The sequence below is a fragment of the Falco rusticolus genome, chromosome 8 (genome assembly GCF_015220075.1).
Source record: "Falco rusticolus isolate bFalRus1 chromosome 8, bFalRus1.pri, whole genome shotgun sequence".
NCBI lineage: Eukaryota > Metazoa > Chordata > Aves > Falconiformes > Falconidae > Falco > Falco rusticolus.
The window spans coordinates 48,218,360-48,245,296 of NC_051194.1; the positions used below are offsets into that span (position 1 = coordinate 48,218,360).

At 37.6% G+C, this 26,937-nt stretch overlaps 1 protein-coding gene across 10 annotated transcripts in view; it reads right to left on the reverse strand.

Annotated features, from left to right (window-relative positions):
- The window catches only part of ZNF385B (zinc finger protein 385B), a 168,765-nt gene that overhangs the window by 12,932 nt on the left and 128,896 nt on the right, over positions 1-26,937 (reverse strand). For all 10 annotated transcript variants that reach the window (XM_037397197.1, XM_037397205.1, XM_037397200.1 and 7 more), the window contains 2 exons: positions 26,816-26,926; positions 13,182-13,344 (listed from right to left, as the gene is read on the reverse strand). In XM_037397197.1, coding sequence (XP_037253094.1) covers positions 13,182-13,344; positions 26,816-26,926 — 274 coding nt within the window. The remainder of the gene's footprint in view (positions 1-13,181; positions 13,345-26,815; positions 26,927-26,937) is intronic.

Sequence of the window (26,937 nt, forward strand, 5' to 3'; positions counted from 1 at the left end):
TAGGATCTTCTACCCTGGGACATAGGTCTGGGGCAGAGAGAGAGGACTTCCAAGTCATCATACTGGAAACAATAGTCGCTGTACATCTCTTTGCCCTGAAATAAGATATGGAGGGAGAAGAACATCAATGACTGAATTAAAAGAAGGACAAGAAGGGCTTCCTTCAATATATTGGCAGAAAAGCTAATGAACAGAGAGATAGATAATCGTACCAGTAAGAAAAACAAGTTTCAAAACATTGTTTTTCACAGAAAAGTCTTATCTTCTGCTGGCTCGTACTGCTACAAAGGAATAAAGCAGGCACTTACACAATTAATTATCCTTTTTATGAAGAAAAAGATGAACATTATGAGTAATATATGCCATAAAGGCAATAGCAGGAAAGCAATTAAGTCACTAGCGGTCACAACCTTTACAGCATTTTTAAGCTCTGTCCTGTATCACAGCATCACTCAAAAAAAATGAACAAAGAGCATTAGATTATTTTTTGACACTCATTAAAACAGTTAGCTAACTTTGATAAGGGATTTCAAAATCTTTTTGTTTTATCTCCACATGTGCTGAATAATGAGACTCTAATGGCTGTCAGACAAAATACCTACTTTCTCACCAGTTGTGCAGTCTACTGAGAAATGAGGCTGAGAAACCCATAGGGCTCTGTTCTAGAAAAATTCCACTGCAAACCTACATGCAAATCAGACAGCCGAGTGTGTCTATTAACCCTTTGATTACTTTTAGTTTTTGTGAAATGTTTTTCTCTTGTACTTCAGGCCTGTCTGAGAAATGGCTAGGTTTTATGTAATGAAAGGTTGTTACATGAAATAAATATGTTTGACACATTCTAAAGAAAAGCAATTTTGTTTCCATACAAAGATGAGAAACAAGTGGAAGCTATAAATATAAAGCTTTTCATCTCAAACACAAATGTGGACTGAAATAAGCTACAGCATATTTTCTCAAGATACTGAAGCTACATGAGGAAATGTCTGGATTGCTCTGCAATATTGAGTGAACTCTGTAGCTAGACTGATTATTTGATTAACTGCATCACTACCGTTCAACGGGCTGAGCTGAAGTATCTTTTTCATTTCAAAAGTATTGCTTGTTTGGCTATGGTACAACAGTGATGTTGATACTTAATTTCTTAGATATTTTATTTCTGATTTGGCATACCAAAGACTCCAGGGAATTCTATTACAAAGGAACCTGTCATTTTTTCCGAGTACAAAAATATTTCTAACTGATGAAGGATGTAATTACAAAGGTTTGGTTTTGAACTTTTGGATGGGTTTAATTTTTATGAAAGCAGACTGATGAGAATTAGAAAATATTCAGAAGTACACACCATTCTGCAACTGTAAAATCTTGCCCTGCAAAATCTATTTCTGTACCTATTGGTACACCTTCCTGAACAGAGATTGCCTGCTGCTCCAGTTATTGAGGTGTCCGAGATGATCCCACTATATCACCTATGATTGTTAGTCAATTCCTTGCACAGCTGGGGATTCTTGGGGAATTGTTTTTGGCTGGTTGGCTGGTGTTTTAGATCTGTTTTACTGACTAAGATCAAGAAAAATCCAGGTGCACTCACCAGGTGAAGGGAAAAAAAATGCTGGTGCATACCTAGAAATCATATATCAAAGTAGCTGTGCAAAAGTTGTTACGTATCAACAAAGGGCATTCACATCTCAAAAATCTTTTGTTTAATATTCCAACGCAATGCAATTTATTTGTGCAAAAGCAGGAGGAACAAGAAAGGTTGATTCTGCACTGTTAGCCAAAATGCAGGAGTGAACGTACTATGTCTGGAGCAAATTAACTTCTAACACTCACTTGAAGCAACTTGTGTTGTGTCTCCATTTCACCTGCTTGTATTCAATTCCGCTTTTTTTACAGAACGCAGGTTACATCAGACTTTTCCTTTCCTCATTTAAAAAGAGATTAATGCAATTGCACCCCCTCACCCCCCTACCCCCAACCCCCGGCCTTTTACAATTTTTAGACTGAAAAGGGTGAACAGGTAACTATATGGTGAATGCAGTACATTAGTTCTGGAGAAAATCAGCTTGTCTACAAACACAAATACAAAGCAATTTCATAGTGTACACTGCCAACATCTAATTTCTCAGTGACACATCACACCCTTGTCACAGTAGGTTGGGAAAACTTTCACTAGCCGTTTGTTCCTAAAACTCAGCAAGATCAGTTAGCACTATGCTTCCAGCAGTTGAAAACAAGGTGGATCTAACCAGGGGACACATAACACGCAGCTAGCAAGGGTGGATGTTAATTTAACGAATATCCATAAAAGTGAGACTACCCAACAGCTTAGTCCTCCTGGGTCCTGTTGCTATGTGTCTAGGCAAATTTACTTTAAATCCACCTTAACCTTTCATCTTCTCTGAGCTATGCCAGTCTGCATTGGCTGGAATGGAAAAATTTAAGAGCTGGAAAATCATAACACAGTTTGGGCAATATTTGAAATATGGTATAAGATCTGTTATTACAAAATGTGACTCTCATCTGAGTAAAAGTAAATGTTTTACTGGTTAAACTTATCTTTTTCTGGCACCAGACATCTGTTATTTTGTGAATAATTTATATTCCCATAACAGATTATGCCACATTTATTTTAGAGGTTCTGGAATGCAAACTTTCTGTAGTACTGCATTGTCTTGTTAACATTTTAATAATGTAGGAATGCTTAAAAACATATCATTCAAAGATTACAACAAACATACTGTATTCTGCCCAGACATCCTTCACTTCTCCTTAAAAATGTCTTAGTTCATCTTCTCAACTATAAAAAATAACATTGCCTCCTCCATTTATGAATCTGAAATATATTACTAGGAACACATTTCACTTGCCGTTTGTGCAAAAAAAAAAAAAATAAAATCTTAAAATTCTACCCACAGCTGCTGAAGTGCTTTGGAACTCAGTACAAAATTTATGGATGTCTAAATAAATGAATCAAGAAGAACTGACAATCTGCATGCAAGTACATTCTCAGGGGTCTGTCTCTGAACTACTGACTTGGTACTTGCCCAGGCAGAACTGCCATTGAAGTCAACTATGAAACACTCATCTTCATTTCAGTTAAATGACATCTATAATTGTGCATTCTCACTGACTGCTGTGGCAAGTTTGCCTGAAGACTGTGAGTATTTAGTCATGCCCTCAAGATTTGACAAATAAATTGTATTTCTAATATACCTTGTCTAACAGACACCAAAATATTTTCACTTTCATTGAAAACAAGTAATAAGGAAGTAATATGTAACCAGTGTGCATATACAGAATTTTTATGCTACAGGAAATGTAGCATATTTCTTATACCAAGTCAATAATGCAGCAGCTGTAGAAATAAGGCTGGAATGATGATAAAGGAAGATTTTCCAAAAGACCTATATAAATTTGTCTGTTGTGCCAGCCACGCGTATTTTTGCTTTTGTGTTTGCTTCAAGATCTCTGAACAAGTCTGTATTAAATCCCACTCATCAACTTCTCAGTCTCACAATTGCCTGCCATCCCTTAGCAACATGCATTTTTCCTTGTGTTCTAAATGCTGCTTGCATTTGTTACAAAAATGAAGACAGATATGAGTTGAAGTACCATTTACCAAAAAAAACCCCCCAAATAAAGCCACACTATTGACTTTGTGGAGCTTCCACCAGACCAGCCTGCACTCTCAGAGGTCATTTCCTTTACTTAAATAGTTGCTGAGAAACACAGAAAAACCCCACCAGCAAGACTGTTTTCCCCAATTGTAAGTACATGTTTTCCAGAAAAGAGGTAAAACACAACATGTAGCTCATTTAGGGGCAGAACCAAAGCATCCTGAAGCAACAGCAACGGGCCTGAGCCACTCTTTTAGAGTTGGAGATGAAATTCACTCAAAAGCTGAGAGAAAAGAAGGAAATTTAACTCACATTTTACAGTCTCAGCGCAACCTTTAACTTTGGCACAACTGGACACAGACAAAACGCAATGCAACTACTAATTGTATGAGTAATCACCAGCATTCTGATATTTATGCTCTGGTTATGTGAGAAAATGAAATGTCTGGCTTCAAAAGAATGGCTGTACTTCTTTAGCAATATATTTCTTTAATAAGCTTTGTGAAAGTATTAGGTACAGATAAAGCTATTCCTCCCAGGCTTGTTAAAACAAACAACAAAACCAGCAGCTGTCTTTTTGGGGAGTTTTCCATTCTAATGGATTTAAAGGGCTAATTTCAGTCCTGCATAAAGAAAGAGAACTTCCACTGATTTGAATTTCTTAGTCTTCTAAAAACAAACCTAGGGCTTTGTTCATGAATTAATTCTTTCTCTAGGCGAATAATACTGTCATTTGCCATCAAAATAATAACCATCTTAAGGTGAAAGAAGGGGGTATTTTATTTCTCTCATTTGCAATTTTTACAAAATCTCATTATATAACCGTCACCTTTTAGGTAACTTCTGATCATCTTTCTTCCTAATGAAAATTGCAAAACTGATGAGTGACATTGGTATCTGTCTTAACTCTGTTTTTGCCAGCTGCTCCTTTTTTGTCCCAATTTCTCCATTTTGTTACCTGAAGACTCAGGAACTCTTGTAATCGTATGTTGTAAAGATAACGATGAGTAAAGAATGATGTGATACATAATAGTTCTGGTAGTACCACCTACCCGGTATTATGTCCCGTATATATGGAAGTACACACACACACTTGTTAGTAGTTTTTGTTACCTCATATTCACCTTATTATCATTCCATTATCATCACCATCCTATCCAAAAAAGTCTTTGGATATTAATAGGCACATCAGCAGAACAAACAAGAAAAACAGATGCCTGATTTTTACAGTATAAAAGAGGTGCTGAAAGATTCAAAGTATATAAATGGATTCTTTAAATGACCACATACACCTAGCTAAAAAAGACCCAAACCAGTAGCTGACAGCGTCCTTGCTCTGCTCCCACTGTCCAGCAACATTAAGAGAGTCAATCTTGCTTGGCCCAATGCCTTTCTGTACCTATCTGCAAAGTAAGAAAAACTTTGAATAATTTTAAGGGTGCTAATGAAAAAAATATGCAATGAAGTTTTTAGAACTGGAATAAGTGGTACAGTTTTAATGATACAGGACACATGAATGCTCAGGCACAGTGAAGCACCCAAAAAGAGTCTTATTTCACCTCACAACCTATTTTTTTGTAATGCAGTGCAGAGATTCTGCCTTAATTACTGTGGGAGAAAAAGTCTACCATTTGATCAAAACAAAATCTTGCTTGCATGTATTCAATTGATATAATAACTGTAGAAAAAGAAGACTGAAATTGAACAAGAATTGCAACAGATTGTCAATGTAATTGTATCAGTCACAGAGCATATGTTTCAGGCAGTGGCACCTACAATCAGTTTTCAGTAGAGGTACAGAATTTGGTTATGTACCAGTTAGCATTATTATAGACAGACTGAAGAAACACCTGAAGACTTCCAGGAGCTCCCAGGAGTTTATCAACACCAAAATGTGCAGAACGACTGCTCTTCCATTCAGGCTGTAAGACACTCATGGAAAGTTGAGGCTTCAATATCCACTTTTGAAAAGTATGAGCAGTCGGAGTGACAGGAAAAGGGTTCAAAGATCCAATCTACTGTAATGAATTCCTGTTAATAGACTTTGATTTGCTAATTATCCTTTTGGTTAACCTTTCATCCTAAGAGCATAAACCAAACAGCAACTTCCCGAAACAGCTGCTGAAATAACCCACCAGAAAGTGCCTGGAAGCTATTAGTAATAGAGCCAATACAGGCATTACGTGTGCCACCGACAGTATATTTTACATATCAATACCAATAACATAATGTTCATGTAAATACACATACAGTACTTGCAACAGTGTATCTGTGATGAATTTATGACCATTTGTTAATACTATTTTATATTATCAACTATAAAACCACTGTGGTCAAGCAGCAAATTCTACACTGTGCCTTCTCCTCTGTTTTGGGGATAGAGTTTCAACAGGTGGCAACATAGAATAATCTTCAGATGGCTGTGAAACATTGATTGAAAAAGAACAATCCTCAGGCTTTAATGAAAAAATGCCCTTGGAATGACTCTGGTGGCTGAATCTGACTGAATTTTCACTTAGTTGACCATAAACTAACACCTTTAACAGAAATATGCCACTGCTTAGCAGGCACTATCTCAATACATACAAATGCAGATGCATGATTATTTTATAGAGTATAACTTCAGAACAACTCTTCACATAAGCATAAATGTGAAGAAGTGATGAGGCCATTCGTAGCTTTTGATGGAGGCTAGACCTAACAATGAGCAACTCTGAGTGGCGTAAGACACAACCTCTCAAATGTGACTCACTGACGCTGGGGCAAAAGCAAGCCAAACACATCCTTGTTGTGCTTCTCTTCTACAGCCTCTCTCCCTCCCTGCCCCACCCTCAGAATTCAACTTTGCTGCAACATGTTTTGAGGTCTAGAGGACTTGAGTACATTACAAAGCATCAAAAGATTGAAGAATAAATGCCCTAGAAACACGCTAAACTTTGAGGTTCTTATGATGGTATCTATATGACAAATAACCTAGAATTCCCAGAACAGACAGACCACAGTTCAGCTGGGGAGGCTGCATGCCTCTCTCTCCCAGCTATTTCTGAAGGATTATCTAAAAAAAGGTTTATTTGAGCTATGTAAACAAGGTGTTCCTTTAAAATGAGTGGAGAACAAGGTGATAAATGGAAATAAATGTTCAGGTGAAAAGGGATTTTGTTAAGAGAACTGGTATCATTTTTAGGATTACGCTAAGTTCGGAGATACATACGGAAAAGTTAAGAATTTAAGCAATGGCAGAAAGATTTTTAAAATAAGCAATGAAAGCAACATGACTAAGGGAGTGTCCTGATGGTGGACTTGTGAAATACAAACTGAGCTCTCCCTTGGGACATTACATCTCATTGGTAGCTCATGAATAAACAGCGCTGGTAATTGGGGCACTGGAGAAATCCAACCCATCATAATCTTCCTATGAATGTGATTCAACGTGTTGCACTACTTTAGGAATAAAAGGAAAACACTCAGTTTTGTTGCCAAAGCACCCACAGAAAGCCCTTAACAAACTAAAACCCACAGATGAGAACTCAAGGTCGACTTTTCTAAGGCTGCTAGAGCTTGGAGTTGCCAGTCCTGTCTAATGGGCCAGCTAATTACCATATGTCTACATGACATTTATTTTGGCATTTATTGGCATTAATTAGGTCCGTCAACATGTCTAGGCTGTTTTAAAAATGTGAGCTAGCCCATTCAGTGTCAGACGCTGCACTGCACTCTAGCATGACAACGTTCCCCAGAACAACCTCCAGCTGGTTTTAGTTATAGAGCTGTAATGACTGAAATAACTCTTACGGAGCCCACTTAGGATTGAGAAGCTGGCAAACAACTTTCCAGTTGCATCCCTTTCCTTCTGTCCTTGCCATACACAGCGAGATAAGCACAGGACTGCTCATATGCTGGAATATCATCACCATGACCCTGTGAACTGCTTGTTGAGCTGCCCCGAGACATTGCTACAGAACAAAGCAGTAGGTCATGAGAGGTCATGATTTGACACAGGGTCTAGCATTTGGCTTAGTTAGGTGTGTAATGTTGCCTATTCCTGCACCAGCTGAACAAAAAGGTGTTTTCAGAGAGCATCCAAAGGGTTTATCTGTACCTACTAAGTCCCAAGTAGCAGAGCCTTCTGCTCTTGAATGAGGACTGAACCCGAAATGTCCATACCTCTCATTGGCACAAAGGAAACAGAGCATATACTGAATAGATCAAAGGCAGGGGAAAAAAAATGACCTTACTTTTATAATCTGAAACCTGGTTTTGACTCTTTTGAGTAGTTTAAAAGTTGCATTTACTTCCTGATTTTTATATCAAAGCAAAATGCAAATGAGGTGATACCACATCATCTGCCTGCTTCATTTTGAACTATTTATTTTGATTTGTAAGTATGATCAAAGAATTCCTCTTTGCTTGATAAGTAAACAGTGACATTTCAAACCAGTTATTACCATACGCATTCCTAAAGGACTCATCACTGTAAGCATCTAGATTATGCTAACCTGGGATCACAGACACTGTCTTCTAGTGCATTCTCAGAGCTATATTTAAAACACACTAAATATTCTAGACTGTGTTATGTAGTGGTTACTATCCCTGCTGTTTTCTAATGCAATGCCATACATATATGCCATACACATATGTATACTTCTGTGTAAAGCCACCCTGAAAATCCTGGGCTTCCACAGGGAGGAAAGGGAATCTTTGCCCCTGTATTGGGTTTGTGTGGCAAGGATTTTGTAGCAGAGGGGCTACAGGGGTGGGTTCTGTGAGAAGCTGCTAGAAGCTTCCCTTGTATCTGATGGAGCCAAAGCCAGCCAGCTACAGACAGATCTGCTGCTGACCAAGCCCATCAGCCACTGTGGTAGCACCTTTAGTGTGGTAGCACTAAAGGTTTCCCCCCTTTAAGAAGTGAGGAAAAAAGCTGCTGCACAGCAGCAATTGCGGCTGGAGAAAGAAGTGAGACTGTGTGAGAGCGACAACTCCACAGACACCCAGGTCAGTGCAGAAGGAGGGGCAGGAGGTGCTCCAGGCACCAGGGCAGAGATTTCCCTGCAGCCCACGGAGGTCCACAGTGGAGCAGATACCCACCTGCAGTCCAAGCAGGACCCCATGTCAAGACAGGTGGATGCCCAAAGGAGGCTGTGACCTGGCAAGAAGACCAGGCTGGAGCAGGTTTGCTGACAAGAGCTTCTGACTCCATGGGGGACCCATGCCAGAGCAGTCTGGTCCTGAAGGACCACACCCTGTGGGAGGGACCCCACGCTGGAGCAGGGGAAGAGTGTGAGGGGCCCATCCGCGGAGAAGGAAGGAGCAGTAGAGAGAACGTGTAATGAACTGGCTGCAGCCCCCACTCCCCACCTCCTTGCACCACCTGGGGGGAAGGAGGTAGAGAAACCAGGAGTGAAGTTGAGCCCAGGAAGAAGGGAGGGGTAGGGGAAAGGTTTTTTTAAGATTTCATTTTATTTCTTATTATCTTACTCTGATTTGAACAGCAATAAATTGATTTCCCCACCTCAAGTCTGTTTTGCCTGTGATGGTAATTGCTGAGTGATCTCCACGTCCTTACCTCAAACCATGAGTCTTTTGTTACATTTTCCCTCCCCTGTCCAGCTGAGGAGAGGTAGTGATAAAGTGGCTTTGGTGGGCACCTGGTGTCCAGCCAGGGTCAACCCTCCACAGCCTCAATGAAAGAGCAGCTCCCGGTGCTGTTAACACTGCTGCTCTGTAGCCATGGCTCAAAGCAGCTACAAAAAAGCTTGCAGTGTCACAGTAGTGATTTTCTAGCATATGAAACTGTTCTATAGCCATTACTAGACTTCTCCTAGTTAGACAGAGAAACTGTGTGGGAGACAGGTTATGAAACGGTCCCCTATGGACACCTTCAATCTGCAAATACCCGTCAAATCAAGCAGACATGACCCTACAAGAGGTAGGGGAACTGCCACCTTGTCATACATCAGCTGTGGAGTTTTCTTCCTGTCTGCTGAAACAGTCAACAGGATAGGATGGTGGTACTTACAAATATCAACAAACAAGTATTTTCTGAATGGTGAAGAGTTGTGCACTAAGAAAATAGGATCACATAGTAGTCTGTCGTGTTAGGATGCAAAACTTGTGCAATCCAGCCCATCAATATTCCCTTACCCGAGGTTGCAGCCAACACAGCACTGTGGTACTGTGGCTTTATCATTACATGTGCAGCAGATGATCTATTTACAAAAGTAATTTCTGAGTCATAATGTATTATTAACCCCAGCACGGAAGACCACTCTCTCACAGCTTGGGCACTGTCACATCAGACTGAGTTCCAGAGTCACCCCTTTCCATTTGGCTGAGGCTACTTTTGTCTGCAGGAGCCCACACCCTTCTGGAAACTTCGTAAAAGAGCTTAAAGATTAATTTAACCTTTGTAGCTCTACCAGCAGCTACACTTCTCAAGTTGAAAGGAACGGCTGCAGAGAGACCACCGCATCATAAATTTTGAAAAATAAGGACTGGATGAGTTTGGGTTTTGCCTTTCATAAATTCATCACATAAACTGAGCCAACAGTGAAATTATTTTTCCTGTTACTACTACAATAGTGATTTCTGACAAATCAGTGTTTTGGATCTCATGCTATAGCTGACCCACTGAAGACATGGCTCTGTAGTAAACTTAACTTGAAATTTTAGTTCAATATATAGCAACCATTCAGAGAGCTCCAGATCATTTATCATTATGTCACGCAAAATGACAGCACATCAAAAAGGCTGTTAGATGTGCCTATTGTGTCCTGTTATTAATGGACCTACATATAAGAATAGTAAATTCAGTTTATCAGTTTACTATAACAGTCCCTACCCATTCTGCACTAATACCAGTGGAAGTACAGTGGATAACAAACACAAGAACTTTAAACTGTCTTCTCTGTTTAGCTTCTCATTCTCCTCTTCCTTCCAAGAAGAGGACACCAGGAATGACTGACTTCTTGATGAACATTTCTGAGGAACTTAGCAATACTCCAAAATGCAATGGCTAAACAACAGCTCCGCAACTGGTGGAATTTAATTCCCTTCCTTGATTCCATGTAGCCCCACCTTATGTCCTTCTAATGCAATTTTTTTCAGATCTACGCCACACATACACGCTCTCATACACCACCACCACCACCACCCTCCATCCTGAACAGAAACATAGTGCCTGGCCAGTCAGCAGGCCAAGCAAAACAGAGCTCACATGGTAGCATCTCTCAGGATGGACCATAAGTTAAGGCTTCTCTTCTATCCAGGTGCCAATTTCCATCAGACTTCTAGGAGCTTCATTAAAACCTCTATCTCATACATTTTCTTGATGCTAGACAATATAGTCAAAGTTGTAAAGACAGGGCCAGAGAATAACAGAAGTACGGATAGATGATGTGACTGTAACCCTCATTTCCTTTGGAAATCAGGCTAAAAAAACCAAGATGACAAATACACACATGAACTGAAACTCTCAGTATTAGAAATCTTTTAAGGAAAACTAGAATATACCTATACAGTTAATATATAGTAATAATCCATTTCTCAGAGAATGAAAGCTGTGTTAAAATATTCAGGGAAAAAATGGTATCAGTTAGTTGCTCCAAGGTAAAAAAACCCCTACCACTGATTCCCAGAAGCAACATAGTGATTGCACTAGCTGCAATAAGCATTACGTTAAAGAGCTAAACATATGTTAAAGAGCAGATGAACAATAGCCACTGTAAGGGAACGTGTAGCTAATCAAAATTATGGTTTGGTTTCACGTCCTTAGCATGGTAAAAACCCCCACCTCCAAGCTTTCCCCAGCTCTGTGACCAGCATTCCTTGTGTATATGGAGAATTTGCCATGCCAGGTTCAGGTTTTTGGCCTCCCAAACATCCCATATGCAATCTCCTGTAGAAGAATAACAGGCACTGAGGATTCTCCCCTCCACAGAGAATCCCACTGTTCTCCTAACGGGTAAAAAGTGTTTAACTAAATCGCCACTGTGTTTTATTTTTTAATGTAGAAACATTTGCAGTGGTATAATCCAACAGACACAGATGGTAATCTGTCTAATTTATGTGGAGTAATTAATAACATAAACCAACACACTGACAAAACAGGGCAATATAAAAATATCAAGAGCAGGTTTCCCTTGCCATGGGTTAGATTATTTTATCAGAAACTGAATGTAGAGGTGTGAATGATTTTAGGTACACTGCACAGAGAAGAAGAAAATCATGTCAGGGACAGATCTATCTGGCAAAGGACACACGAGACAGATCCAGACTTAGGGAAGAGATAATGGCGTTATTTGGCCCTCAGCCTTTGGCATAGTCAGAGGAGGGCATTATAACAATTACATTATCACAGAATGCATTCTTAATATGTTAAATCCTCTGAAGTTTTAACTGATACCTTACTTAAGAAGCTGTCTGACTTCTTACAGTGTACACCTGGAGCAGTAAGACATTTTAACCAAAGCTATTTTTGATATTTCAGAGTAAAATATTTATCAAATATTTTAAATCTCTTTTCATTCAATAGTCCACATTTGATTTAGATCAATGGTAGTCTGCTACTGTTTTATAGTAACATGGCTTGTTTACCTGAAGATGCTACTTGGATTTATGTTATCTCTCTCAAACCTAAAATGTGATTTGCTAGGTGAATCAACCCAAAATTTGGGACCCATTGCTAAGTACTCAGACAAAGACAGTTTTGGTGCTGTTGTGAAAACAGCAGGCTGACTGATAAGGAAATTATTTTTTTTTGCGGGGGGGGGGAGGTGTGGTGCGTCAGAAAACTGTGTCATTCACCTTAAGGCATCTGAGGCAAGCTCAGCTCTGGTGAAGAGGGTAATAAATGGCTATCAAGACAGAAGCAAATTTATCAGAAGCAGTCTATTAGACCAACAGTTGGGCAACCCACAGTAGCTGCTTTCTCCTGCATAACAAGTACAGTATCTCAGACTGTCAGCGAGTTCAGGAGATTCTCCTGTTTCATTCAGTAACACAACACTAACAGAGCAAGGAGAGACTCCAGCAACTCCACTGCAATTAATGCTACTGCTCTTCCTCAGATTACTATATATGGAGGCAGGGGGGTGGGGAAGTGATGTTGGAGTGCTAATGAGCTGTACAAGTCAGGAAATAATCCATGCCATGAGGCTTCACTACACTTCTGTAGGTGTGCTTCCCTGTTTGAACATTATTATCCTATTCAGAAAGGAGAAATTCCTCACAAAGGTTTTTTATGCTTCAGCTAAATACATACATCTCAGACTTGCCCCTCCACCCACACCATTCATTATTATTGTTGTATGAAGAACATACTTTATAAGAGTCAATTTCACAAGTTAAAAAAAAAAAAAATACTTCAGCTTTCAGGGACACCAGATGTTTCACAGATGTGAAAGAGCATTCTGATATAAAAACCAATCAATCCTGAACAAGAAAACACAGTAAATAGTTTAGAAAACACAAGTCACAGATCACTGTCATGCAACCAGATTCTCTCGTACAAACACTAAAAAAGGAGAAAATAAAGAATGTATAGAACAAAAAGTTTTCATTGACCTGATTTGTCAGAGATGTTGGCTGTGACTGGCGTGGTGGAGCAGCTTGTGTTAGCCTTTGCGCTGTCCTTGGAAGAACCAACTTTGGGTTTATTTTTCGTTGCCTCTAGTGCTTTGACCTTCTTGGCATGTTTACTTCCTTTGTAGTGGGCCTCGGCCTGGCTCTACAAAGGAGAACAAATCAGGCTCACTTTTTTCTGTACTTCTATATAACACAATGGATGACAAGGCAGAAAAGTGACACTTTCAATAGTAGGCACCACATTATTCCACCTAGAAAATTTTAGTAGCTTTATACTAACAGTTTTCCTAGATGTAAGTTCTTCTATATTCAAATGACAGGATTTTAATGAATGGTACATGTTTTCACTAACTCGGAAAAAGAGGCTTCAAGATTACATAAAGCTCTGTCACTCCTGATGTAATTCTTTGCTTCCATGGTGCTTAAAGATTTAAAGCACTGTACAAATGTAAACACATCCAATTGAAGATGCGCTACTCAATTTTCATGTACTGTTCCCTAGTCTGTATTGCTTATACTTAGAAAGATGTACCATGCTGTAACATGATTAAATCCATTTCCCCTCCTGTTTGATCTAGCACAAAAGTCCTGAAATATTTTCATCCTTACACTATCAGCAATTGAAACAGGCATTAATGACATTATGACTGCACTATTAGATCAAGAAAGAAGGGTTAAAATGAAGAAATACCATACCTATAAACTTCAGTAGACCCAATTAAAACACAGAAAACTAAATACGTATCAGTCTTGATTGTTTTATAAATTGCCTTGAATATTTTTTTCCACAGACTAAGAACATTGGAACCTGAAGGGCAGGAAGGAGAGGAGCTTTCCCCCCCTCCCCCTGCAAAGTGCTTCATATATAATGTACTCTTCTGCCCAAACAGAACAGTAGAAATATGTACTGAGATGTAGTCTTTCCTTCACCTTTGTCTTAAAGCTATCTTCAGAAACTAGGTCAGTGTCTTTGAAGTTGCACAGCTAAAGCTAGACACACAAATAAATGCCTGTTTTTTTCAGTAATTTTGAGCTCCTGTTACTGTTCCTGACATAACCAGCCGCCTTGACAAATCAGGCTCCTTTGTTAGGTGCAAAACTAAGGAACTACATGCTTAATAGAAACTCCAAAACTTGGAAATTTCAGTTAATGAGTTAAATGTTTTTCTTGACTTCTTAAGAAATGAATTTACCAAAAATGGGTAAGAAACATAATTGTATACAAAACACTGCCTACTTTCATAACATTATGCTATTCAGCAATAGCTTTGCAATATTAGTATTTCCAAACATAATTTTAAAAAATTATTTCAGATATACTACTAGGCGCCTCTATTGAAGGTTACATATTAACTAACAAAGTTAATATTGTAGTTTATGTCAAAGTAAAACACTCAGAGAAAGCATGCTTCATGTAACCAGATGACCACACCTTGGTACCTGGCATACAAAAACATCGGTGTAAATAAACTTTTACTTATGTTCATGCAAAAACACATTCCCTCTCTTCAACTGATTACGAGTATTTTATTTAGTTCAACGCATTAAATGAAGTGAGCCATGAAACAAGTCACATGCTTTTTATAAAAAGCAACTATAACATCTAAGACATTTGAATTCCATTAAGAGTGCTGCCATAACCAGGACAATCATTTTAAGATCAGCAGAAACAGGCATTACAATACAGTCACCTTGGGAAAGCGTGGTAACAGTTTTATCATATGGTAGAGTGTAAGTGAAGAGTAGAAACAGCTGGACCAGACAAGAGAACAGACGGTGTTTGGAGTCCTCACAACAATTATATACACTGTTAAAACTGATGGAGAAGTGATGCTAAAATAGACAAGTGAAGTTCTTATACACTGAAGCTCCTTAAGTGATTATACACCCTGTGAAACACAGTGCTTTCTGCCTCAAAAGGACAGGGTATGTGACATGTTGTGGCTACATCTTTTTTAGAGGAGATTTCAGTAAGCAAGTATTCAGCAAGAAAGGGTACTAAATAAGTTTTACTTTGAATTCCTATGAAATTGAGATTTTTTTAAAAAGATTTCATAATACAAACAGTAAAAAGTCTACTCACCAATTGCTATTAAACTTTTCCTTGATTTTAAAACCTTTGAAATATTAACACATGTACAAACACAATTTAAGAATTATCAAGGAACAACTAAACAACTACACCACTTCTACTACGTGCACTACTTAAAGGGACACTTGTCAACTTCTAGGTTGGACTTCTTCAGTTCTGAATGTGGGTAGAGGAGCACAGATCTGTGTGCACCCCATGATGTCGATGGGTCTTACATCAGCACAAGAGTCTCACCCTGTCTCTCCCCACCCTTGCTGGGTTTTGTCCATTTGTCTTAAGCTTTGCTGTTGCTACATGATGTACTAGGAGTGTTTGCCATCAACAAAATTAAATGAACTATTCACAAATTACAGTGTAAAGAAAGTGAAGCTAAAAATTGAGGTGTATATATCCTCTTTCCATTCCAATACTTTCAACTTTAAATAATAGCAAGTACAAGATTTTTCCACTCAAGCACGCTCAAGTTGATGATGTCCCTTTAAATATTTGAACTCTATGCTCTGCGCATATGTGTGTTGTTGACAGGATCATATGCTGCCTGAGGCCAAAGCTATAACATAAGACATAAGTGCACTCAAGAGAAAGACTTAGTAAGTCAATTCTTTGATAATAAGCCTTTCTGCTGATATATGCAATAATAATGCCTGCAATATCAGTAATAACCTGCTACAGTCTTTGATTCCCTTCATTCAATCCTCATATAGTGTACAAGAGACCTGTTGAGAACAAACAAGCCCAGGCAGAATTAAAATTAAGACTTCCACAAACACAAGCAAAGCCTCATGGAAATGTGGGGAATGGACTCACTTTTGATTTAAGCTTTCTAACTAGTATAATATCTTTATTATCAAATTCATAGTTGTACATTATAAGGCCAGAAGGTATTGCTATGAGCATCTAAGTACAGCTTCTGAGAACACCAGCCTTTTAAAAAAATGTTTGAACTAGTCCATTTGCCTTTGGGGAAAAAATTTTGATTCTGAAGTAGCTAGAGATGAAAAATCTATTTTTGGTAAAATGTTTCAGTGCTTGACTTTGTCAGTTAAGTACATACCATTTATTTCTACATTTGTCTAGTTTCAAATGCCAGTGGCTGGATTTTGGTAAACCTTTGTTTTTCAGGCTCTTTCAACTCATCTCTGTTCTGTGAGTAGAAACACAGATACTCTTTTCAAACACGAAGTTAGAGGAGCATTCCTTGAGGTACTGAAGCAATGTTTCCTAGCCACATAAGCACTATTTTCTAACCCTCTCAGATACACCTAAAGTTCAGAGTTCACTGCTTATCCAATGTGGCATAAATCATTTGAATCAGTCACCTTTTGGTAACTGAAATACAGTATCAACAGGGAACTACGTTCTGTGGAACTGTTAAAAGAACCATTGGAGTTTTCTGAAGTCATAGTAAGCAAAAGGAAAAAGGACAGCTGTGGGAATCTGAAATTGGAACGCAAGTTCTGATTATTGCTAGTACCAGTTATTCAGATTATCAATGTCCTGATCATTATTAACCCTACTTTTAAAAAATATTTGCACAAGTACCACAATAAAGGCAAGAATATTTGCTCCAAGTCCCATTTAAAACTTGTTTCTGACACAGCTACAGCAATACAGTACCGGTTACAAGCTTTGTAACATACATCACTGAAATACGCCATGATGTATAAAACTTTCATTTTTAGTTAAGACAAGAAGATGAACGTTTATTTTCATTTACTCTGATAATCTAAAGGAAGATCAGTACACACAAGGTTTATAAGTCACATGTATAAAAGAAAGACAATTTACCAATTTTAATATAAAACCCCAATAAAATCTAAAATGAATTTAAGAGTAAATATCTCAGGGATGCAATATCTTAAATGAAAACTGAATGTGCTTTTTAACGTCATTAACATTAACTAAATTAAGTACAACTAACTCATGCAAACTCCGTATCATGAAAACAATATTTGAGAAAACACAAATAGTTAGGAAAAGTCAAAATAAAGATATACAACCTTAAGGAATCTCTCGGTATTCATGTACTGTGATGCTTTTTACTGGCATAATAACTTATTCCTGTGTACAGGGATCATTTACTGGAGGGTTGAATCAATTCTACAGTAAAATAATTTATCTGTGCTAAAATTCAATGTTATTGGAATATTTATTTTTTTTAAAAAGATCTGGTTAAATTTATTGTTTATATAATCAAAATTAAATGTCACTATTAAACTTCTATTATTATTATTAAAATCTTTAAATGAAATGCTTACTAGGTTAAGGAGGACACTTTTTGAAAAAGTGGAATAAGAAATTTTTTCATATGAAAGAACCCCCTACCAAAAAGGAGAACCTGATTTCCACTTGGTTCCAAAACTGACTGTAGTTTAGTAGCGAAATTTCAAAATGGAAAATTGAATCCCCCCACTTATTAGAAAGTATAGTAAGTCATCAAGTACTGGCTAGTAAGATTTAATGAACAGGAAAAGCTTTAAGCTGCAATAAATATGACATTACATACCAGAATACAAAAAATACCTTATACTGACAGGCCAAATTCCACAAAAGTGTTTATGCATTTGCCTGGCATTACTTTTTGATCAATAGGATGCATATTTTAAGACACTAAACATATGTCTAAATCTTTAGAAGATTATGGTCTACTGAAAAGCTGTATTTTGAATTCAGTTGCAAATAATTAAGAATATCATTGACATAAATAAATATACAATTTTCTCCCATCTTTTTTCAGACTTCTACACCTTAAAATGGCGGGCAGATGACTGTCCTTTCTTTAAGCAATCCAGATTTTTAATTCCACTCACAGTATTTAAGTAGTAATTAAAAAACCACAACCAATAAACCCTATGAGTTTGTTTTTTTATTAAGCAAGCCTTCTATGCTATTAGGATTAATGACTTCGCTGTAAGAAAGGACAAGATTTTCCTCCCTTAAAAACATATTTCATTGAGATACATAAATGATCCAAGTGTTGCAGTTTATTTAAAATCTAAAGTTAATTGCCATTTTCAACTTCAAATTATTGTTTGACATCTAAGCATCAGGATGTTAAACTGTGAGACTACACACCATACGTCAGCCTTATAGGCTAGACTGTATCTAATAAAACATCAACAATGCAAATCATCTTCTACATGTAAACATGTTTTCTAAAATAAATGTGAATATCATTAGCATATCGGAGTTCTTAAAATAACTTCAGTGGCTTTACTTTGCATAAACTTAAATATGTGTATAGGTATAGAGATGTATAGATGGAAAGATATATAGAAAACCAGGAAACATACAGAACATACAGATTCATTGACAGTGGTATTACCTTTAAGAAAACTCTGAAATTCAGGTAAGACTAGAGTACAAAGTATTACTGAAAATTATGCCTGTCAGGAGTAATGACTGACAGTATATTTGAAATCAGCACTACTCATTCTGACAGTTCACAAGTGACTGAGTTTTAGAATCTATTTGGTGGTGAATGACTAATTAACTGATTTTATTACTACATAAAGAGACAAAATATCAACCTACCAGACCCTTTCAATGACAACCTGATGCAAGGTTTGGCTAAGTCTAATGATTTAGCGTGTATGTGTGCAAGAACAACATCTTTTCAGGTTTCTTCAGGATCCGCTGAAGCATCCCTTCAATAGGTCTTCATGGAAATGAGACCACTGGACCATCAACACTTAAGCTGAATACTTGAAACTGCTACCACACCATCCAGTCTGACAATTAACATACAAAATCAAATCTATGTAGAGCAGCATGACATTAAGAAGGAGAAATACAGAAATAAAGGGAGATCTGGAGTATTCACACGGGAGGTCTAGCTTCGTGCCTTAAGCTCTGCAATACCAGTGAGTGCCATAACTAAATGGAACTGAACATGGTGGCTTGTAGCGCCTACTTCTTCTCCCTTGCTACTGCATCTTTTTAAAGCAGGAATTCCACTCTGGATGGGAAGTCTTCTCAACAGCAATTCTGTCTCAAATGGTGTATTCATTTGGTGTCAGTACAATGGTAATCTCAAATGGAAAATATTTTGTTGAAAATATCACAAAAGCTTCTGCCAGTAAGAGTTCAACCACACAGACCATTTACAACTGCAAGACTTAACAGACAAGTAATAATCTTGAAAACTTCTATTCTTCTTGGAGTAACTACAAAGATAAATCCTGCCTGCATACCATATTTTTTTTATATAACGTAATGCTAAAAACATATATAAAATCTAACACATCCTAAATCTAGTCATAACACACATTATAGGTAGACCACCCCTCAACACCTGTGTACCTGTCCACTTCCATGCATCAAGTTGACTCCAATTCCAGGGGGCATATCATTAATACAGAATTTCCATATTTTATTAGTATTTCAGAATATTTACAACATTCTCATATTACTCGGGTCTTCATCCTAAATTATCAATAGCTTGAATTACCCAAACTTATTTTGAAATCAATAGATTTTGTGCCTGACAGATATAAATAAGGCCTAAGTAGGGCTGGAAGATCATAGTATTCTTTAAAAGCGTGGATCAAAGCAAAGCTGTGACTTCCAGAATTCCTGATAACTACAGAATTCCTTAACGACTACATAGCCTCAAAAAATTCATTGTTTTTGCAGGTAAAGCTCTTAGTGTGGAAGTAGCTAGTCTAACCAGAATTGTATGAAATGAGTAACTCAGGAGCAGGGGGTTAATGCAGTGTGTGCAGCTCTGCACAAGAGCTGACCTGCCGTGGCTGCCATGGCAGCGGTCCTACTGCAGAAGGCATCTAACTGTGCAAGACTGGAGGAGCACAGGGGTATTTATATCCATAACATATTGCCATTTTAATTCACAGAAAGTTCTAAACCATAAAGCTCCCTTTCTTAAAACAGTAAGAGGTCTACCAAATGTTTGAACACACAGTTCACCTGTTATAACCATACTGTAAGAGCATGCATATTTATGTGAGGAATATGTAAGTTAAGAAGAATTTAGACTAGAAACATAACTTGAATAAAAATTATATGAAGTGATAAATTAGGAAGTGGTGTTGAAAAATTTAATTTTATGTAATTTGATATTAATAATAGATGTAATTGAAGAAATCTGCAAAATTGAAGTGTTCATGCATTTGTTATACCGAAGCTATGCATTATTTTTTCGACAGATTTCTAAACCCTAATTGCTCCAAATGGTCAGGTAGATTACTATTGAAAAGGACATGGAAAAATCAAAAACCTGTGAAGCTCAGCTATGTCATAAGGAGTCAATTCATATTTTAAATACCTAACCGAACTTGAGTTAAAAGCTCTGTTAAACAACTGTTATTTGAACAGAACTTTCAGCACATTATAACCCTGTACCCTGTAATTGTGCAATATTTCTGTCATGTTGGAGCTAACAACTTTCATCATTTTGTCAGTTCTGTCTACAAAACAGAAAATTACCTTCAGAAGTTCCTGAGATTTATGCTTTTAATTACCTCCTATCTGCTTCACTACCCTCCATACCCAAGGAATCAATATAAATAGTCTTATTTATAGGAAAAATCTAAACCATTTGACAAAAGATAATGACAGTTCTGTAGATTTTTATTTGATGCTATTGATTATTTTGTGTGTTATCTTTTTGACAGCATGAGTGATTCATTCAAATTTGCAAAGGTAACATTTGGTAATATTTGCCTAAACTTCAAAAATTTGCCTTCTGTCTTTTTAAAAAGGTGATCACTGTCATCACATCATTTTTATTAGCTACAAATGTATTCAACAATAAGATGATATTTAACACCTCTTAATGCCCAACTGTTACAGCTGCTTTTTCTGATCTACCTACAAGGTGTTTTTTCTTGAATTCCGAGACTTCACAGGCAACACCAAAAAGCAGTAGTGACTTACAGTCATTAGTCACAGAGCAACACACTGTGCAAACACAAGTTTATTTCAATCAAATGATGACCCATCAAGATGGTACCCACCAGGCTGTACCACAGCCAAGACCTTTCTACAAGAAACAGAAAGTGAGCAGTGCGAAGCAGATACTTATTGCAGATGTGATCAACGGATGACAAACTCTGGTTTCAAAAAAAACACCACCAAAGAAAAAAAATCATCCACAAAAAAACCCAGCTGTACTGCTGGCATAATATATTCATGAGTTTGGAGTACAGAGAGGTCTGGTTGCTGAGGAAAGGGACCATATTAGCACTGACATTACTGTGTAGTACCCAAGCTCCAACAGCTCTGTGGACCATCAATACAAACAAGGAAGGAGAAGAGCAGAGAGAAGTTACTTGGGCATTTGGTGATGATTCATAGATACCGAGAAAAAAGCAATTCTGCAGAAGCCAAATAGGTATCCTTGCAACTGCAGCTCACTTTTCTCTTATGGCTGCAAGCTACAGTGTCAGCTGCCATAACAGAATATAACAGACATCTCAGGGACACCCTGGCTGAAGCTCCACAGTTGATGGAGGGACTCACTGCCACACAGCAGCTGCAGGAGATGCTGCAGATTCATCCAGTAGCCAGAAGGAATGAGAAAGAATGAACCAGCAGAGAAGGACTCCATGTGAGAGAGAAAACAGCCATTTTTCCCCTTGCCCTGTTGCTACTGCACCCTCTTACAGGTGTCATAAGGATTCAGCAAACTTAGTCAAGCTGCTTTTTGTTTCTGCTAGAATGTCTATAATATAAATAGTTAATACCAACAAGCCAGACCTATATAATTAATAGGAAAACTTACTTAGCAAAGCTTATCTATAGTCCACATAGATATGCCATGGATTTGGAAGGAATCCCAGAATTCTTAAAAGGAAAAAAATTTATTTTTTTTTCCAAAGGCTAAGCCAGATCTTTCTCAGCAAGTCTTGCTTCCTCTTGGTGGAATACAGTTATGTCCCTTGCTCTGGTGGCCTTTAAGGAAGCATAAACTCTGACTCACTATCACAATCTGTTCCAAGAGGAGGATTCTTCTTCTTCTGCTGCCTGGTCTCTGGTGGTAGTAAATGTAACTGAGATACTTCTCACTTTTTCTGAGCTGGATTATAACACAAGACCATAGCTTGAACTTTACTGACAGACTAGTCATCGCTGCACTGGAACACATACTGTTTCATCATCATGTAGAAATTAAATGATAAGATGGTGTTAACAGGTATTTTGATGCAATAACGGAAACATCTGTGTTTATTTTAATATACTGGAGCAAATCCAACTGTAACTATTAATGGATGGTGTTGTGGTTTTTTGTGGGGTTTTTTTGTTGTTGGTTTTGTTTTGTTTTTTTTTTAACTAACTATCCTCGTAACACTAAATTAAGATTTCCAACTTAATTCAACAGCAGTTAACTCCTGGTATCTACCATCATTAAAAATTAGTTTAGGAAAAAGCCCTCTGTTCCCTCCTCACTTTTTTGCATTTCATTTCTTTGAATTGTTGAGAGCTCTACTACCTATCCAGTTTTCTGGTATCATCATCTTGAGATCATTGAACTTTCTCCTATTTCTTTTAATGCTTGCTCTCCTCACTAAATACTGCCCCTGCCCCCAGCTTAAAAAAAAAAAAAGGGGGGGGGGAAGATTAAAAGAAAGGAAAAAGAAGCTAAAAGGCAAACTAAATGAGTGGGGATTCAGTTCTAGAAACAGGCATCCAGTATAATTTGGGATGTCCTCAGGTGTCCTGCCTGACCTACTGCAGGTCTTCTGTCAGGTCCACCAGTCTGGTGTGGAAGTCGCAGATACTTCAGACACCCAAACAAGACACTTAGGTTTAGGCACCTGATCCCACCTTACATACCATTGTTGTTGAAGCAACCTCAGTTATTACTGTTGTCAGGTCAATAGCAGTATTACAGATAAAATTCCCATTCAAGGACCTCAGAGTCCAGGCTATTAAAACAACTTTAGTCTGGTGTTATATCACTGGGATGGCATTTTATTCTGTTTCTCAAGACTTTGGATTATCTCTTCTGTACTACAGATTCTCCTGGAGTTGACAGTTTGGAAGCCGTGCTCAAACTGGTTGTGCCAGCATTCACTAGCAGAAAAAGACAACTTCCAAACTGACCAAACTGCAGCTAATGAATTCTAAAAAAGGACAGATAGATTATGATGGCAAACGTCTATAAGAACGAGCCAAAATCCATCATTTCTTTTTTGGAAGAGGATAAACAGATCAGGCTAAAACTAGACCAAATTTAGAGTCTGTACACAGATGTTCTCTTCATGATGTACTTTTAAAAATTGTTTTAAAAGTAGAGGAGACTGGGAGACCCTGAAGAATTTCAAATTATGATATGGTAAAAGAAAAATAGCATCATCCTAGCAACTTTTATTTTTCAAAATACAGAAGGCATCACTTCAACATTAGATATGTTTACTCCCAAACTGGAGACAACCTATTTTAAAATTTCCTTCCATCTCTGATATCAGACTTTCTCTTCCTGCAGATCTCTGCTTCTCAATCTGATGCCAGAACACTCACCAAAGCTAAATCTGCAGACATACTAACAGAAGTAAACTGAAATTTACTGTATTAATTTAGTGGGAGTTTTGACAATTATAAATTGACTAGTCTGAATTTTTTGGGTCTATTGATCTAGACCAGTGAGTGTCAATAGCATGAGGAAAAGACTGCAGGCAAGGAAACCAATTTTCTTCTCACAGATGAATATCCACTGGTCTTTATGTTACTCATGCAATAGATAAAGCACTACTAGAATCAGGTCAGAAGCTTCAAACACCATATAACTTAAGTTCATTTAGGAGAACAAAGTAAGAAAACTACTTAGTAGCTTACTTCCGACATTTTTCTTTCATTTGCTTGCATAATTTAGGTCAAAGGAAGTTCAAAGGACTGTAATGCCAATGAACAAGGAGCACATCAGCCTTTAAAGAGCTAGAAGAAAATACAAGTGTGAACCAGCTGTACTACAAATCTCATTCTGCAATGTGCTGTGCTCAAGGTTTTAATGCAGGTTAGCACAGTTTGATGCCATTCAGAAGACTCTCAATGCATTCTTAGGATGTTACATGGTGGAACTGATTCACTGAAAGATTCAGCAGTTACAAGGTTCACAAATATCTGACTCCCTTTTCCCCAATTAGCAAACACAGGATGGATTGTAAAGACCATTCCAGCCCCTAGGCACAATTTCACATTATAAAGGGACCAAAAAGAAAAATACAAGCAAAGAGTCCAGATTTTTATTTCTGTGAAGGAGCTTTTAACAAGCTAAGAAAGAACTATAAAAGTCTGCAGAGCTTAGCTGAAAGACCATTAGCATTGCCTCAGTGAGATTATAACAATGCAGATTATAGGTGGTAGTGAGAATAACATCTGAATAAAATAAGATCTCACTCTTGGGGGGGGGCGGGCGCAAGGTAACACACACTCAGATAAATATTTAAAGTCAAAAGGCTGAACCTGGAGGAAAGATTTAAAATGTTATGTAAAGCTTCCCAGGAAAAGCTGCATTATCTGATGAAAGGCTAGCTAGCTTTTACAATAGAAGCGCTACACTATTGAGAAACTCATTCTCCAAATATTCCTGTATGTTGTAGTTCTAAAATATTTGTGAAACACAAATTTAAGTATTTTCTGGTATTAATACTACTACTAGAATCTCAGTGCATTGTAAAATCAAATTTCCAGGTTGGTTCTGATTGTCCTGGTAAAGTAAACTGCTGTAGAAAGTAAGGAACTGCATTTTATCACTAACAGTGGCCGAGTCACGTTGCTTCATTCTTTCTTACAACCACCCATTACAAAAGGTTGATGACATTTTCCAGTAACTATAACTGAGCATATTGATCACATTTAGAAAGAAAAGAGCATGATATTGTATGAATATACCCACCCCAGAAAAGGAAAGAAGGCTATAACCTGCCAAGCTTTTGTGATGCCACTATTGAAAGCAGAATATGATAGGTGCTTTTGTTCTACTTTGTGAGTAAGCCTAGATAGGAAAATTGCTTGGTTGGCAGATGTACAAAATGATATATTATTTCAGCTCTTGTTTTGTTTTGAGCCACTAAATTGTGATTCAATCTGCTGTTTGTCCACCTGAATTTCAGTGCAAAGTGAGCGCATTGCTCACTCTAGGGACAGGGCCCATCAGCAGGGGGACCCTGACCTCAGGAGGAGAGGGATGAAGCAGGATCAGGCCCAGCTGCCTCCCTAGGGATAGGGTAAGACCAAGCTCAGAAGCACCATTCAGATCTACGGAGCCCAGGGAACTTTGTAAAGATTTTATTGGTTCCTTGTTTTCATCAGTAAAAGCTGGTACCTGGACCAAGTATCAGAGCAGAAATACTTTTTTGACCTGAAGTCTTAACCTTAAAGAGGAAAGACAAGTGAACTAAATTTTAAATAACAGCTCTTGAAATCAGTTAACTAAGTAGGTATTGCCACTTCAAAGAAAGTTTAATAAGCTTGTCAGAAGATGACAGATTTAAAAATCAATTTGAAGGTGAGACAGCACTGCTTCAAAAATCCTTACCAGCCAAGACAAGTAAGCCAAACCGAGGAAAGTACCTTACAAGACACTTTTCAAAATGGAATGGTGGAGGCAGAGAAAAATCAGAGTAATAGGTATGGGTGCTTTACTGCGAAACTCTAGGAGCACCGAGTACTCAAAGGCTTTCAGGAGGTGTCTGCAAGCTATTTCTTAGATTGAAATTATAACAGCAAAATACATAATATTAGCACATCACTTCAGGATTTTTCTTACACTTAAGATAAAAAAAAAAATCCGGATTTGAGGTTTTTTTTATTAGCTTAATGACATTAGGAAGTAGTGTCCAAAAACAAATACATATTTTTGAAGTATCAAAGGTCATAATTATCTTAGGCATAGTTTTATTGAATTTCTTTAGTTTTCAAGGTACTCAGGAAAAACATTAATTGGATACCCATTTAAAACGTATCAGCCAATGTACTCTCTTTCATAATGCATTTTTTTTTGAAATTACACCTCAGAAAACAGTTTCCTTGAACTTTACCAAACTCAAAAAAACAGCTAAAAGTAAATGTTCATGTTAATTACAAATTAAAGTTACTGGAAGAATGACTTTATTAATGGAAGACATACTATCAGCAAGGACGCAGGAACAACAAGAAAAAGATACTTCTTCTGGAAGAAGAATAGGTATGACATGGAGAACTCACAGGTAAGCTTTTCTCTCTGCTCCCACTCTTTTTAAAAAAATAAAACCAAAACCCCACAAACAAAAAACTTTTTGCAGTACTTCTTGAGGGTTACTGGACTGTCAAATAGGATATCATGGATATCGTGGCGCTGGATACTGTGCCAGACCCATTCAAGAAAAATCAGAGAGCAATATACCTCTGTGGACTTCCACGCCTGAGTGGACAAAGTATCAGCCCAGCAGACTGAGCAGAATGCAGGTAGAACTGGAATGATTTGTTTGGGAAAAAGAGGTTTAGATTAATTATACCTACTGTACCAAAAAATAAAAGAAAAAATAAAATAAAAGAAAGAAAGAAAATAGCTAATACTCACATCAGAGTTAAAGCGAAGCTGGCAGACATTACAGGAAATGACTTGTTTCTTCTTTGGGGGAATGGACACACCAAACGTATGGTTTATGACTGCTTTTTGCACAGGATCCATCTGGAGAACAA